The sequence below is a fragment of the Canis lupus genome, chromosome 37 (genome assembly GCF_003254725.2).
Source record: "Canis lupus dingo isolate Sandy chromosome 37, ASM325472v2, whole genome shotgun sequence".
Classification (NCBI taxonomy): Eukaryota; Metazoa; Chordata; class Mammalia; order Carnivora; family Canidae; genus Canis; species Canis lupus.
Genome location: NC_064279.1, coordinates 25,976,696 through 25,993,538, shown reverse-complemented (window position 1 = coordinate 25,993,538; position 16,843 = coordinate 25,976,696). Strand labels below are relative to the sequence as shown.

The window sequence follows — 16,843 nt, the reverse complement described above, 5'->3', positions numbered from 1 at the left end:
GCTGGAACCCAGCTCTCCTGGTTCCAGGACCAGCGCTCTGTTCCCTCAGCCCTAAGACCTGATCTGGACCGGATTTCTACCCCATTGTCTCTAATTTCTTCTACCTGTGTTGACTGGAGACATTTTCAGAGCTGTGAGGCAGTAGCTATCTAGAATCCCTGAGATCACAGACTTCACTCAGGCAGGACCACGAAGCTATCCAATAGCAGAAAAGTAATGGGACTCTCCTCCCTGCCTCCCCAGCTTGTGTTTCTTTGATTCCTTTTGAACATCCTCTTTACAGTGGACAGCAGGGGCCTTGCCTGTCTTGTCCATTGCCTAGCACTGTACATAACAGGCATTCAGCAAATGCTTTGTGAGTGAATGAGTGAATGAATCTAAGATATTCCTTCAGAAGGTTGGGTGGTATTACCAATTAGGAAAAACTAAATCATCAAAATCTTTTGCTTTGGATGGTGGTGGGGATTGAATGGGAGAGTGTCTGATGAAATTGTGTAACTTCTAAAGGATGACCATAAAATTGTTAACTAAAGTGTAATATGTTATAATAAGGAGTTGAACCCCAAACTTGAAAAGAGATAATTTATTTTTAAATAGCCTTCCTGCCCGGCGTAGAGCCCAGCATAGGGCTTGAACTCACAGCCTTGAGATCAAGACCTGAGCTGAGATCAACAGTCAGACACTTAACCAATTGAGCCACCCAGGCGCCTTGAAAAGGGATTTTAGGCCAAATAAGACAGCTTACATCTCATCATAAATTGTTGTAGAGATTACAATACATAAGGGGCACCTGGCTGGCTCACTTGGTGGAACATGTGACTATTGATCCCAGGCATGTGAGTTGGAGCCCCACATTAGGTGTAGAGATTACTTAAAAATAAGTCTTAAAAAAAATAAAATACGTGAGAAGGCCTTACAACACTGCTTGGCACATAAACTCTCAGTAAATGTCATGTAGAAATTGTTACTATTTTTGAGATTGTTATTCAAAGACGTGGGGAAGGATATCGAATAGTCTGAAAAATATACATGTTCAAAAAGGTATTAGATTGACGCTGTCCAGTATGGTAGCCACATCTGGATGTGTGTGTGCTGAAGGAGGTCTCCTAAAGGAGGAGGGGATTTGGAGTCTAGGCCCCATGTGTGTCCCCTAGAACAGGATCAAACACCCTTTTGAGTGGGACACTCAAAAGGACACTGTGGACACTTTCCCTGGGAAAAAGCACTTCTCCATATATATGATATTTTGCATATATATATTTTGCATTTAATATTTGCATATATTTGCATACACTTTCCAGCAGCAGTCTCTTTGTGGATCCTCTGCTCTAGAAGTTGATTCACTTATCTTTGGATTGAGTGATTATTTTGGTGAATGCTTACTTTACACCTGGGCCACAGGTTGCCTACTGATAGAGGAAACCCAAGAGACTGAGAACTATCCAGTCTCACTTAACCTCTTCTTTGCCCCTCTCCTCCTTCTCACAGGAAGCAAGACACATTCAGAAGAAACAGGTAGAGGGCAAATCTAGATAAAGGTAATGCGTTTGCTTCAGTGACACTCACTGGGGGCTTACTGAGAAATGCCAAGTGTGGCCGTGGCAGGCAGGGCTGCATGGGCCCCATCCCAGAGTCCCTGTCCTGAATGGTGAGTTTCTAGGCCTCTGGGCAAAGTGCTGGATTTTGTATTCAGGTCCATTGCTAATCCCTCATACCTTGTTGCCACAGCTGGCAAGCAGGCCCTCCTTCATGATAATGATGGCCATAGCAGGTCTACTCCATGAGCCTCTCTCTGATGTCCCTCCTGTCTCCCCTCTGGTCTCTCCCTACCTCTGAGTTGGCAGGAACTCCTGGCTTAGCCAGAGTGCTCCCCTTGGACTTGTGTTCCAGGTGACTGATGCTCATCCGGGCAGCCCCAAGCCCCCCAATGAAGACTAGGGACAGCAGGACTACACCATGAACTCTGGGTCCTACCTGAGTGCCAGTACAATGGCCATCCCCACTATCACTGGCAGCAGTGTGGCACTGAGTGCCTGCAGCAGCAGCAACACCAGTGCCCGAGTGAGGACATGGCCAGGGCGGGCGGGGCAGTGGGCAGGAGGGCCGGGCGAGAGGTGGCAGGGCTGGGCGGGTAGGAATCTGGAAGAACCTGACTCCCCCTGTCAAAACCCCAACCCTAGACCCTGCACACATTGAGCACCAAGCTACCTGGAGTGGTGGCAGTAGCAAGAGTGACCGTGGGGGATGCGGGTGCATGTGAAGAACTCTCATGAGGTGCCAGTCGGAGCTGAGAGATAGTCAATGGTTCTCTCTTCCCTCAGAAGGTTCTTCTGGTCTTGACCCCTAGGACTTTGTCTTTGACCAATATGTAAATGTTGCTGACTTTTTTGCAGCCCTCAGGGTTGTCTGTGTGTGACATCACAGGGGCAGGTGGTGGTTGTCTAGAAGCGTGACTGTGAGGTTTCACTGTGTGTGGTGCAGAGTGTGTCTTTGTTGTGTGTATGGATTCTTGTGTCTCCTTAGAGGCGATGGTGCTTGCCTTCGCCTCCCTGAGGACTGGGGGATCACCTCACCCCTCGGTCTCTGCCATTCTGGTGGGCCTCTTTGCCCCATGTTCACGTACTACCCTTCCCTGCTCTGTGCTGAGCCAGCAGGAGGTTGGAAGTGGGGAGGAAGGGAGGACCAGGGTATTTCTCTCCCCGCCCCCTCCACGTTTGTGACAGTATTCCCAGCAGCAGCTGCATCTCCCCATGACTCCAACCCCACCAGACAGGCCTTGGGGTTCTGAGAACCCCAGTACCTCCCCTAACCTAGTGCGATGTTGCTGGCTTCTGGGTTACTTCACTATGCCTTGGTTGTGCTTTAAATACCTTGTTCTAAACACCTGCAGTGGCTTCTGTTTTCCTGATTGGACCCTGACTGATGTACCAACTGATATTTACGATAAATTACCTTTGCTCACCCATGTCACCTTTCCTCCATGGGCAAACCAGGAAGGAAAATAACTATATTGGCCATCTGACACTCTCTGTAAATATTTAAACTGAGAGTGTAAGCTCCAAGAGAGAAGAGATGCATCTGTCTTGTTCTCTATTGTAATCCTGGCACCTAGCACAGTGTCTGGCTCATGATATGTACTCAACAAACATTTGTCGCACGGATGAATATATCTTTATGTTAAGTGACAGTATAGAAGCAATACTTGGCCAAGGATAAAATAACATGGTGATGAGTGCAGTGTTCGTCAAAATGACTGTGGTAGGAAGGGATTCTTTGTTCATCTTCCCTTCAGCAGGGTTTTCTCCCCTCCATTCCCCTCCCTCCTCAGTTAGATGGGGGGCTACGGATCAACTCAGGAAGGATTTTCCATTACAGATGGGAAGCATTGGCACACTGCCCCTCTAGCATCATCAGGAACAGTGGTTGGAGCGGCCCCCACATCAAGGCAGGGGGTGGGGAGTTTGTTGCAGGCAAATTGACTCCTTCCTCTGCTCCACCAGCCAGTTGAGGGACGGGAGAAGGAACTGTAGAGTATCCCTGTGGCCTCCACAAGTGTCCAGGTGAGGCCACACCAGCTAGGAGAAGCTTCTGCAGCAAAAGGGTAGGATGGAAAGGAAGGAAAGGAAAAGTCAGCACCTGAGGGGACTGGTATCTGAGGAACAGAGCAGACCAGCTAAGACTGCTCAGTGCCAGATGGAGTGGCCCCGGGAAGGCTGCCGGGGCAGAGTCACAGAGAATCTAGTTGGAGATTCAGCAACCACAGAGATGGTAATATCTGACTCCAGGGCCTGCCTGCCCCCCACCTTCTCTCTCCAGACCACGCCCCCAGGAGCCAAGGGTAATTCCTTACTTTCTGGAGATGGGAGATCTTAGCCTGTTCTCTGTGTATTTGAATCTTACCCTGCTTCTGTGTCCTTTTTTCTCCCCCGGACCCCTACCAACTGAACAGCCTACCAGCCTAATGGATACTTACGTGTGCTTTCCAAAGAAACAAAGCAAAACAAAGAAGAGGGTCATCTGGGGCATCGAGGTGGCCGAGGAGCTGCAGTGGAAAGGCTGGAGGCTAGGGAAAGAGATCACCAAGAACCTGGCACTGAAAAATCTAACCTTGAAAATTCAGAAGATGAAGTACAGGTACCAGTATGAGGGATCAGAGACCCAGCCCCTAAGCCCTCAAGCCCCCACCCCCAAGCAGTCACTCTTTAGAAAAAAAAAAAGTTTAAAATTATCACAAAATTAGAGGCACCTGGGTGGCTCAGACAGCTAAGTGTTGACTCTTGGTTTTGGCTCAGGTCATGATTTCAGGGTTTTGAGATCAGCCTTGCTTCCGGCTCCTTGCTCAGTGGAGAGTCTGCTTGAGATTCTCTCTCTCCCCCTCTCTCTACACCCCTCCCAACCACACACAGACACACACTCTCTATTTGAAATATTTGAAATAAATCTTAAAAAAATAAAGTTATCCTATAAAATTAGAAGAGTATATAAAACATGCACAGTTTGAATAATTATTGAAAGTAGAACCCATGTGACCAGATTAATAATGAAATATATGAATTCTCCTATAGTATCTTCTAAAGACTCTGTAGTTTTGCCTTTCATGGTTGTCTTTTATTTATACAGAATTGATTTTTGTGAATGGTTTTAAGTAGGGATGTGATGACACTTTTCCTTAAACAAATGTCCAAATGTCCCCAAGCCATTTATTGAATAATGGATGTGTCACTGTCCTGTTGGAACACCTTCCCTGCACATAAAGGTAACCACTCTCCTGACTTCATGATAATGATTCCCTTGCTTTTCTCCAATGGATTTACCATCTGTGTTTGCATCCCTAAATGAAGTAGTTTAATTTTACCTTCTTATGAACTTGATGTTAAGTGGAATAGGATGGTATATTTTTGTGACTCCTTTGTTTTTGTTATGTTTGTAAGACTCATCTGCATGCAACTATAATTCATTCTTTTTTTCTTTTAAAGATTTTATTCATTTATTCATGAGAGACACAGAGAGAGAGAGGCAGAGACACAGGTGGAGGGAGAAGCAGGCTCCATGCAGGGAGCCCAATGTGGGACTCGATCCCAGGACCCTGGGATCACGCCCTGAGCCGAAGGCAGATGCTCAACCACTGAGCCACCCAGGCGTCCCTAGTTCATTCTTTTTCATCACAGTATAATATTCCAACAAATGATTATATTGTAATATATTCATCCATTCTTCTGCTGAGGGACGTTTGGGTTGATTGTGGTTTGGGACTGTTATCAACATTCACGTGTAGGTCTTCACTTGCAGGGGTTCTTCCCAGGGGAGATACATAGGAATAGAATCGCTGTGACCTAGAACATGTATATGTTTGCCTTTTATAGATAAAGCTGACCTCTTCTCCAGAGTACTCATTTCTATTTATATTCCCACCAGCCATGCATGAATTCGTACACCTTCGCATTTTTACTTCGCATTTTTACCAGCCATAGCTATTGTCAGCATTTAAAATTTTTGCCAACAATGATAATTTTTCCTGGTTCTAATTTTCATTTCCCAGCTTACTGAGACAGCTGACTGCCTTTCATATTGCTATTGACCATTTCATCTGTGGAATTCCTGTTCAAGTCTCTACTCACTTTTTTCTATTAGATTGCCTTTTTTTTTTTTAAGTGACCTCCACCCTCACGGAGGGCTTGAACTCATGACCCCGAGATCAAGAGTCCCACGCTTTACCAACTGAGCCAGCCAGGCACCCCTGTCTTTTAAAAAAAATAGCAGTTTTTATCGCTACTAATCCTTTATTGGTTGTGTATTATAAATATCTTCTCCCACCGGTGACTTGTCCTTTCCTCTCTTCATCATGTCTTTTGAGGAATTGAAGTTCTTAATTTCAAAGGAATCAAATGTATCAATCTTTTTATGTTCTGGTTGGTGCCATTTTGGATCGTGCTTAAGAAATCCATCTCTGCCCATGCCTAGGTCATGAAGACAGTCTCCTATAGTATCTTCTAAAGACTCTGTAGTTTTGCCTTTCATGGTTGTCTTTTATTTATACAGAATTGATTTTTGTGAATGGTTTTAAGTAGGGATGTGATGACACTTTTCCTTAAACAAATGTCCAAATGTCCCCAAGCCATTTATTGAAAAGTATACTTTCCCTGATGATCTCCTTCACCACTGATGCTTATGCTTGTCTTGTTTGTGATCTCAAAGTTGGGAAAATTCAAATGTATCACCATTGGTTTGGATGCTTCCTATAGCTTTTTGTTTTGGCTTGGTTTTTTTGTTTTGTTTTTTATCAGGTTAAGGACGATTCCCTTCTATTGCTAGTTTGCTAAGAGTTTTTCTCATAAACATATTGAAGGTTATCTAACATTTCTCTTTATGGAGATGATCACTTGATTTTTTTTTCTGTCTTAATTTGGTAACCTGGTAGATTACATTAATTGATTTTCTCTGCTAAACCAACCAGGTATTCCTTGAGTAAGCTCAACTTTGTCAGAATTCAGTATTCTTTCTCTATGTTGCTATATTCTTTTGGCTCTCTTGCTTTGCTTATGAGAGATAGGCCTATCATTTTCCATCTCCCTCTGCCTCTGTCAGATTTTGGTAAAAACTTTGTGATGGATTCAAAGAATACGTTAGGGAGTGTTTCCTCATTTTATATTACTGGGAAGGTAAGGCTGGAGTTATTTTTTATCAGATGTTTGGCAGGACTTTCTGTGAAGCTATCCAGTGTAGTGTTTTCTCTGCAGGAAGATTTTTAACTACTTATTCAATGGCTTTGATGACCTTATGTAGGATGGCCATGAAATTTATTATCTAATTCTTGAGTCCATTGTGGCAAGTTATACTTTCCTAGAAATGGGTTTATTTCATCTAAACTCTAACACTTATTGGTGTAGATTTATTTGCAGTATCATCTTCCTGTGGATATTTCTGAAGTCTGCAGTATCTATGGTTTTGACCCATGTGGAACTCTACAGCCCTGCCTAGGTCTCTGCTTGGATAGGCATCCCAACCCCTCTCTTCTCAGGCTTGGTTTCCCCCAGCTCAGCACTCAGGGATTCTTCTTGTTTTCTGAGCTGTGATCCTGAAGGGCTTAAGCCCCTGGCTCTCTCCTGCAGGCCCCCCAAGACGAAGTTCTTCTTCACAGTTATCCCTCAGCCCATCTTCCTGAGCCCGGGCATAACCTTCACACTCCCCATTATCTTCAGGCCTCTGGAGGAGGTAAGGTCTGCCATTGCGAGGGGGCAGGCAGGGAGGGGCACAGGCACCATGACCTTGGAACAGGAAGCAGAGGAGAGCAACAGGGAGCACTGCCCGCCGCCCCCCGTCCCCACTCTCCCCTACACTCCACCCCAACCAAGACATACACTTATACATCCTACTGGCTGCAGCCAAAACTCCAGCTTGCAAGCCCGGGAGAGGCTCCAACTCTAAACTCATTAAACTGAGGGGGAATTCCCTGTTGGGTGTTGGGGGCTAAAATCTGTGCTACTGTATCAGCTGCCAGGAAGCCCTAGATTCCTTAGCCTCTTTCTACTCCTCAAAACATTCCCCCAAGTACTTTGTTCCTCACTAAACAGGCCTCCTATTTCTGAGACCGAGACAGTGTTAGAGGATAGGTAACTATCTCTTCGTGGAGACTGAGGAGGGAGGGTTTTGGCCCAGCTCACCCCTCAGTGACCGTGTTGGGGGCCTGGCCAAGAGCCTGGGTAGGATGTGTGCTCCCCAACTACAATGCAGAGATCACTAAGCAGCCACTGCCTCCCGCCTCCCACATTGCAGAAGGAGTATGCGGACCAGCTCTGGTTTGAGAAAGAAGAGGGAATGTTCTATGTGGACCTGAGGGCCACCCTACCTTGCCACAACCTGACCTGCCCGTCATTTCTAGAGTTGCCCATGTGTGCTGTGGGGGACGTGGCTGAGGCCTGGTTCTGCCTGGAAAATGTGGGGTGAGGGGAGCGGCTGAGGCTCAAGGTGGGGAGAGTGAGTTTGGTGAGGAGGGTCCCAAGGAGCTGGTGGGGGAAGGCGGGGAGAAAGGGGCCCAGCATCTCTGCCTTTCTGAAGTAGGGGCAGTGGTCAGAATGAGCCCGGTGGCTCTGATCTACACTCCCCTCCAGGGACCTGCCCACTTTCTTCACCTGGGAGTTCCCCAGCCCATTCCATATACTGCCCACCACGGGGCTGCTGGAGCCGGGCCAGGCTTCCTGCACCAAGGTGACCTTCCATCCCCTTGTGGCTATCATCTATGAAGTACAGGCCACGTGCTGGTACGGAAAGGGCAGCAAGCAGAAGAGGAGCATCCAGTTGCGGGCTGTGGGTGAGGCCCAACCCCTCACCTGTCCCCAGAGCCCATCTACTGCCTCACCCTGGGTCTCAAAGCCTCAGCAGTTCCCCCTGAAACTTCCTCCACTGGCCTCTCCTCCACAGGACCTCCAGCAGCTTCCCCCCTTCCCCTAGCCTTGCAGGTTTTGCTTTTTCTTTGCCTTCCTTCCTGTGGCAGACCAGTGTCTCCCTGGGGATATCTGCCTCTTTCAAGGGACTCAGCTGGGGCAACACAGGTTTCTTCCCAAGACTCCTCTATCTCTGCCCCAGCCAAATGCGCCCAACTGCTGGTGAGCATAAAGCAGAAGCGACCAGAGGACCAGGATGCTGAAGGCGCCCAGAAAGTGTTGCACTTTGGCTCTGTTTCCGTGGGCTGTACCGTGGAGAGGCAGATCAAGCTGTACAACCCTTCGGTGGTAGGCGTCCTGTGTACCAGGGGAGGATGGGGCAGGACCACAGGACTGGCTGCTCCTAAAACCCATCCCCTTTACAAAATGCCATCTTTCTCTCCATACCTTTGGCCCCAAGCCTCACGTAATTAACCCACGGCTGTTGATACATACACGTGTCAACAAGTCCCCTCCTCTCTTCTCAGCTGGGGGCTGGGCTGGAGTCTTCCTTGGCCACCCCGAGAACCATTCCAAGAGCAGCCCTTAGGGGATCTAACCCCAGGACCACAGCTCGTCTTTGTGGTACCTTGGGGAAAGAAAAGAGTGCCCCCCAGGCCGTCCCAGGGCAAGGCGCACAGCTTGGCCCCTTCCTTCCTCCTGGTGGAGGTGGCCTCCATGCTCAAACTGACAAGTGGGCCATGGGCTGGACTTCGCTGCCCTCACCTCCTCAGCTGGGCTCTTGGGAAAGACGCTGCCTCAAGGCAGCTGTGACCTGTGACCTGACCTGACCCTTCCTGCCCTCACCTGGCCCCACAGGTGAGCGCTCCCTTCAGGATCGAAGTGGCCCCGGATATGCTGGCCGAAGATCATGCCTTCTCTTGCCCCACGACCCATGGCAACGTGCCCCCGGGAGAGAAGAAGTCCGTGTCCGTGTTCTTCCACCCAGAGACCTTGGACATCAGAGCTATTGACTACTTGTCCATCGTGCCCTCTGGCTGTGCCTCCCAGACCCTGCTCAAAGTCGTTGGCTTCTGTAGAGGTACTGGCAGCCCCAGGACGCTGCGCTGCTGCTGCTCCGGGACAGGAGCAATCCCACGTTTAGGGCTGGGAAGGGCTCTTGGGCTCCTTAGAAGGGCCTGGGGCCTCCTTCCCTTCAGCCTGGGCGTCTGCTGCCCCCTGGTGGGCTCGGCGGGGAATCAGATTTGGGCCCTGGAAGGAATGTTCCTGCCCTGGCCCCTGGGTGAGCGAGGAGGTGGGCTCAGGTTGCTGGGGCTCTGGGCCTTTCCAGCACAGCTTTCCGTCTCCAGGAAGCACCACTCTCCATCAGGTGGACGCCTCCTGAGACATCCTCCGAGAGGCTGATAGGCCCCTCTACCCGACCAGTGCAAGTGGGTCATGCGGCCCTGCTCACGGAGCCCCGTCCCCTCTACCCAGGTCCTGAGGTGTACCTGCAGCACCACTGCGTCAACTTTGGCTGGGTTAACCTTGGGCAGACCTCGGAGCAGGCCCTGTGGATTGAGGGCAGGTCTGACTGCACAGCCTACTTCCAGTTTGCCATGGACTGCCAAGAGAGTGTCTTCAGCATCAGGCCTACCTTTGGGACCCTGGTGGGCAAGGCCCGTGTGACCCTGCACTGTACCTTCCAGCCCACTCACCCCATCATCTACTCTCGCCGGGTGGCCTGTCTCGTCCACCACCAGGTGAGCCTTGGGGGAGGAGGCGGGGATGGGGTTTCCCTGGGAGTTGGAGGAGCCCAGCCTGAGGCCCAGTCATGAAGACAGGGCTCGGTGATCACTCTCCTGTATTCTGAAACTTCTGCTTGGATCATCTCTGCCTGGCTTTTGGAGCCAGAGCCCCCCGGCCAGGGGCGCAGGAAGGTTCGGCTCCCTCCAAGCCAAGCAGGTGTGCCAGTCTTGTCCTGATTCCTGCTGGGTCCAGGGCTTTTCCACCACTGCTGCTAATGGGAGGTGGGGGGGAGGGACTGGACTCACCCCTGCAGCATGTGCAAGGGTAGAGAGCCTTGAAGTGAGGATCCAACGCAGGGCCGTGAGCAAGGTTGTACAAATTGTGTCCTGATCAGCTGGCACCTGGCCAAGGTGGCAAATGGGGGCTGAAAGCTAGTCTTATACAGACAAATGTCACAGGACCCACTGTTCCTGGACCTGATTGGGACCTGCCACTCGGACAGCACCAAGCCAGCCATCCTGAGACCTCAGCACCTCACTTGGTACCGCACACACCGGGCACGGGGCCTGACGTTCTATCCTCCTGACATCCTGGGCATCATGCTGAGGGAGAAGAAGCTGCAACAGGATAAGGATGGGGCGCTCATGATTTCCACTGAGGTTTGACAGGCCCTTTGGGGCACCCCCCACGCACACACACAAACAGGCTACCCTCCCCAGGGTCATGCCCTTTTCTCTAGAAATTCTTGGCAAGTCCTGTGCCCTCAGAGCCCTATGGGTACCTTTAGTAGTTGGGGATGACCTGTGTGGAGCCCTAGTAGTTTTTTCTAGAAAGAGGCATGCAAATGAGGGGCAGTGGCAGGAGGAATGGTAGTTGGGCCCCCGCTCACCTGTCTCTCCCCATACAGGACCTGGAGGACATGTCAGCCCTGCAGTGTCCTCTCATTCCTCCCATGACTGAGTATTTCTTCGATGGTACCAGCGACCTAGCCATTTTCCCCCCACCTGTCAGCATAGAACCCACGGAGGTGGATTTTGGTGCCTGCCCTGGGCCCAAAAACCCCAACCCTGTCCCCCTGTACTTGATGAACCACACCAAGGGCAAGATCACGGTGGTCTGGACGCACAGGTCTGACTGCCCCTTCTGGGTGACCCCAGACACCTGCGACGTGCCACCACTCAAGTCTATGGCCATGCGCCTCCACTTCCATCCACCTTACCCCAACTGTCTGTATGTTGTGGAGCTCGAGGCCTTCGCTGTCTATAAGGTATGCCCAAGCCGAAGAGACCAGGGGTGGGGCTGCCTCTCTGTCCTGAAGCTTGAATGGCAGGGCAGGGTTGAGGGAGTAGGGTGGGGGTGCTCTGGGATCCATCCCCTCCGTGCCAAGCTCCTCCGTGGCCACAGAATAGTCCTTACTGGTTTGTCTTCTCCCAAGCTCAAAGGCTGCCTTGCTAAGGGGCTTCCTGGCCCATCTGACTATGCCTCATTTATATGTGGCCTCCCACTCCGGAGAACTCAGTTGGGGTCAAGCCCTTTAGGAAAATTCAGCACATAAGGAGTCACTCTCTGGGGTTCCTGGCTTCTCTCTAGTTCTTGAAGTAGGAAGTAGTCTGTCCAAACGAGCCGTGGGCAGGAAGCAGAGCCTGGGAGACCAAGTCAGGGATCTAGATCATTAGTTGAGGGGTGGGGTAGGGGCTCCAAGCACAGCTTCCCTTGGCCAGAGGCTCAGAGCACAGGCTGTGCCCAACCCAGCCTCATGGTCGCAGATGCTGGTCGCTCCCTCATCTCTGATCCTGCTTTTTTTCCCTTCCCTGTGGGCTCTGCCTACATGGATGTTCTTTCCCAGGGGTCAGGATGCTGGGGCTGAGAGAAGATTAGCATCCCTTACCAGCTAGATGACCCTGGGCAAGTGCCTTAATGTCTGAACCTTGGTCTTTTCATCTAAAAAATGGGGTCATATCTGAACTTTCAAGAAGGCTTTCCAAAGCTGAGACTTTAATTGCCTCCGATCTAACATCTTGGCAGAGGGGGAATGTGGAGGCTTGGCCAGGGCCGAGCCCTCCCGATATTTAGGCCACTGGCTCTAGCCCTGCGCCGTCTGATAGGGCAGCCACCAGCTACATGTGGCCACTGAACCCCTGAAATGCGGCTAGCCCAAACTGCGATGGGTTGTAAGAGACCCACCGGCCTTCAAAGACTTCGTGCAAAAAGAATGTGAAGTATTGGGATCCCTGGGTGGCGCAGCGGTTTGGCGCCTGCCTTTGGCCCAGGGCGCGATCCTGGAGACCCGGGATCGAGTCCCACATCGGGCTCCCGGTGCATGGAGCCTGCTTCTCCCTCTGCCTGTGTGTCTGCCTCTCTCTCTCTCTCTCTCTGTGACTATCCTAAATAAATAAATAAAATATTAAAAAAAAAAAAAAAGAATGTGAAGTATCTTACGCATCACGTATATATTGATTATATGTTGAAATGATCAGCTTCGGCATCTATGGGGGTAAATCGACATATCACTGAAATTAATTTCCCGTGTTTCACTTTGGGAAACAGTGGGGCCAACAGAACACGTGAAATGACGTCTGCGGCTTGCGTTTGCGGCTCGCGTTCTGGTTCTGTTGGCCAGCGAAGCTTCTCTAGGCACATTCCTGCAGGATCAGTGCTGTTCCTACCTCCCCTGTTGTGGTTATTACAGGGCGGATCGGCTGAGACCGGGCCTGGCGCGCCAGTCAGAGCTGTCAGGACGGCTGCTCTCTGCGCCGCCCTCCCAGGGAGCCCCCTCCTCTCTCTGTGCCCAACATGAGGCTCTTGTAGTGCAGGGGGGCAGGCTGGGGGCCCCGCAGGGTCGGACTCGGGCCTCTCAGCTTGGGTCCGGCCTCCTTGCAGGTCCTGCGGAGCTACAACAACATCGAGGAGGACTGCACCGTGTGCCCATCCTGGTGCCTGACCCTCCGTGCACGAGGCCATAGCTATGGTGCCTTCTTGGAGCACCACATCCCTCAGTATTCCCTGGATGCCCCCAAGGTGAGCGTGGCCCCAGTCGCAGTGGGAGGTGGGACAGGGGAGCTTGGTGACTGCCTGGCTCTGAAGATCCCTCTCCGCACTCCGATGGCCTCAGATACCTCCCAGTACCCTCCTGGGCCATCCCAACGTCCCCACCACCAGCCTCTGGGCTCTGGGCATGTAGGACTCTCTCATGGGCCAGACTGCGCTTGGACCACTGGCCCCTCCCAGCTCCCTCTGATATAGTCCCTGGGCCTCTCAAACTGAGGTTTAAAATTCTCTAGCTCCTTCATTTGTTTGTGCCTGGTTTACTGAGCACCCGTTAGGGATATGGCCACCCACCTTGAGCCCCTGCCCTTGGAGATTGCCCAGGCCTGTAGGGGTCACGGAGCTAGCTGGTCCCTGTCATGATTCCCAGGCCTCTCTCTCTCTCTTTTTAAGATTTTATTTATTTGGATGTGTGGGTGGCTCAGTGGTTGAGCGTCTGCCTTCAGCTCAGGTTGTAATCTCGGGGTCCTGGGATCGAGTCCTACATCGGGCTCCCCACAGGGAGCCTGCTTCTCCCTCTGCCTGTGTCTCCCTCTGCCTCTCTCTGTGTCTATTAATATTTTAATAAAATATATTTTAAAAAGATTTTATTCCTGGACCCTGGGATCACACCCTGAGCCGAAGGCAGACACTTAAGCACTGAGCCACCCAGGCGCCCCCACCCTGCCCCCAGGCCTCTCTGAAGAGCCCTCAAGGGCCCTGTCTACCTGAGCAGCGGCCAGATGACAGAAGGCCTAAAAGCATAAACCCTGGAGCCACATAGCCAAGGTCTGGTCCTGGCTTCTCCTTTGATGCCTCTTCCCAGCCTCCCTTACCTTTGTCATCCTTCCCATCCTTTGTCTCCACTGCCTTTATGCCTCCTGTTGCTGGAAAGGTGCCACTTTGGGGCACTGTGCTGGGGTGATCCTGCTCCCCTTTCCACCACCAATTGCACTTCTGCTCTCCAATCCCCAACTGACTTCACCCCCGAGATTCAGCTCAAATCTCTCCCTGACTGCATGGGGTTGCCCTCACTGACCCCTGTCCCTTAACCTTGGCCAGTTCATCCCACAGTTTGTGGTCTTTGCTGCTGCCCAGTTGACTCTGGGCCTGTGTTGCCCCCCACTGTCTCACACACGTGCCCCTGGACAGGGCACCCTGGTCAGCAATTTTGGGCCTCATGTTGTATGGTCCCCAGCTCTTAGTCGGCAGCTGGCCATACCCTACATGCTTAAGGAATGTTTGGAAGCTGGGATTTCTGGGGCTTTCCCTTTCTCAAAGTGGGGTTCCCCTCAGCCATCTGTATGAGAATCATCTAGAAGGGGCTGCTTATCCCAGAGCTTCTGGAGCAAGATCTTAAAGTGAATTCTCCAAAGGATGATTTAAGGGCACCCTAAAATGAAAGACCTTCATAACTTTGAGGAGGGGTCACAGAAACCTCCGTTTCCTGGGCCCACTTCCTACAGCCACTCTGTCTCCCCATCTAGAGGTCTCTGGAAGACAGAAGCATTTTTTTGTGCCAAGCTGTGTCCCTCCATTCCCTGCTCCCAGGGTAGTGACTGGGATGTGTGGCAGTACCTTGGAGCTCCTTGTCGGAGGCAGGCCCACCCAAGGCCACATAGACTTCCCTGATCCCCTCGGCGTCCCGGGAATATTGAGGGATGTGGTGCTTGTGTGCACATCAGCGGAGTGTTGGAGGGGGAAGTGCATAGATCTGAGCTTGGTCCGTTTTATCTCGCACCACAGCTCTTTCCAGCAGTGTCCTCCAATGAACCCTCCTACCGCAGCCTGCTCTTGATCAACAAAGGCTCCATGATGTTGACCTTCAACTTGGCCCCCCAAAGCAGCTCGGACATCTCCCTGCGGCCCAGCTCGGGCCTTGTGGCCCCCAAGGCCCACCAGATCCTCTTCGTCTGTACCTACCCCAAGGGCAACTCCTGGAAGCAGCACATTTTCTACTTGCAGTTTAATTTTTGCCCCCAGTATCTCAAGGTAAAAGGCAGAGCCAGGGGACTGGGTCCTGAGGAGTGGGCTGTAGTTCAGGGCTTTCCTTTTCAAAGCTAGATTCTGAGGCTAGCTTCCGAAGATCCCCTAAAATAGTCAGGGGACTGCTTCTCCCCAGGAAGTGCCATAGCAGGGAGAAGACCCCTTGGCCACATCTGTGAACAGCTCTCCCACCCTCAGGGCCCAGCATATCCACCTCAAGGTGTCTGGGACAAGAAAAGGGGTGCAGAGGTCCCAAAGGAATGAGTGGGGGCAATAGTAGGTTCCCATCTGCAGGTTGCAGAGGGGCGTATGGGGCTGGGCCAGGGTGGTGGGCCCATGTCTGGCCCATGAAATGGTCTGTACATCCTCTCTCAGTCCCTGAGTTCTTTTCAAGAACTGTCTTCTGGATCGGCCACTACCTCCTCTGCCGGGACAGAAGCTGCTGGTGCCTGGGCTGGAGGAGGGCCGGGACAGAAGCTGCTGGTGCCTGGGCTGGAGAAGGGCCTTTTGCTGCCCTCCGCAAGGGGGAAGAGCTGCCCACTCATGGCTTCTTGGACATGTAGGGGAGCCAGGGCAGCAGGGTGACGTCAGGACACTGCCCTACCTCCTCCGGCCCTAGGAGGTAATCATGCAGAGCCGGGAGGAGCCTCTGCAGCTGAAGCTGGACACCTGTAGGAGTGTGTTCTTCAAGCCGACCTGGGTGGGCTGCTCCTCCACCAGCCTCTTCACCTTCCACAACCCCTTGCGTCTGCCCCTGGAGTTTGAATGGAGGATTTCCCAGCAGCACCGGAAGATGCTGGCCGTCCAGCCTGCTCGGGGGCTTATCCAGCCCAGCGACAGCCTTGTGAGTCCTGCCCCACTGCTGGGGGCCCATGCTCCCCTCTGCTTGCTCCCTGCCCCCCAGCCAAGGCACGGACTCGGGGAAGTCTACGTGAGCTTGGGTGGGCTGTGTGCAAGGAGATCCCAGGGCATCTCTCACTCATGCCTATCAAGGGCCGGGCTTACAGTGTGCACCTTCCCATTTAATCTGTGATCCCTTCCCTTGACTTAGAAGTGGAGGTTACTGTTACCACTGTCCTAACCCCCATTTTACAAAGAATGGAAACTTAGAGAAGGAAAAGCCATTTCACTAAGATGATAAATGAAGAGGTGCAGAGCTGACACTTGAACCAGTTTCAAGGGGGCAAAGTCCTGTCTCCATCCGTGGTCGTCAAAGCCACGAGATCCTCTGGAGGTGGTTGGGAGCAGCTGGATTTGGGGCCAAATGGTGGATATCATTAAGGTGTGAGGAAGAGGAGTCCTTGAGGCCTCAGCAGCAGTCTGGAAGGGGGACACCAGCTGGATCCCAAACTAGCAGAGCCCCATTCCCTGGTCGAGGGCCTTATGGGTTAGTTGGGGGTGGCCAAACTTGGGCCAAGAACCACCAAGACGTGGTGTCTGGAAGAACCCAGGTAGTAGTCAGTGAGGCGAGAGACCACATGGGCTCTGGAGTCAGCTTCAAGAGTTCACACTCCAGGGATCCCTGGGTGGCGCAGCGGTTTGGCGCCTGCCTTTGGCCCAGGGCGCGATCCTGGAGACCCGGGATCGAATCCCACGTCGGGCTCCCGGTGCATGGAGCCTGCTTCTCCCTCTGCCTGTGTCTCTGCCTCATTCTCTCTCTCTCTCTGTGTGACTATCACAAATAAATAAAAAATTAAAAAAAATTAAAAAAAAAAAAGACTTCA

The 16,843-nt window shown here is 51.7% G+C and overlaps 1 protein-coding gene across 1 annotated transcript in view; it reads left to right on the top strand.

The window, feature by feature from the left end:
* The first annotated feature begins 1,897 nt into the window (after window positions 1–1,897).
* CFAP65 (cilia and flagella associated protein 65) overlaps window positions 1,898–16,843 on the top strand; it is a 32,663-nt gene continuing 17,717 nt past the window's right edge. Inside the window, 14 exon segments of the mRNA XM_025441794.1 lie at window positions 1,898–1,946; window positions 1,949–2,061; window positions 3,950–4,134; window positions 7,110–7,212; window positions 7,774–7,940; window positions 8,109–8,308; window positions 8,584–8,729; window positions 9,240–9,462; window positions 9,858–10,123; window positions 10,568–10,768; window positions 11,017–11,376; window positions 12,990–13,127; window positions 14,880–15,125; window positions 15,739–15,963. Of these exon segments, the coding sequence (XP_025297579.1) occupies window positions 1,898–1,946; window positions 1,949–2,061; window positions 3,950–4,134; window positions 7,110–7,212; window positions 7,774–7,940; window positions 8,109–8,308; window positions 8,584–8,729; window positions 9,240–9,462; window positions 9,858–10,123; window positions 10,568–10,768; window positions 11,017–11,376; window positions 12,990–13,127; window positions 14,880–15,125; window positions 15,739–15,963 (2,622 nt within the window).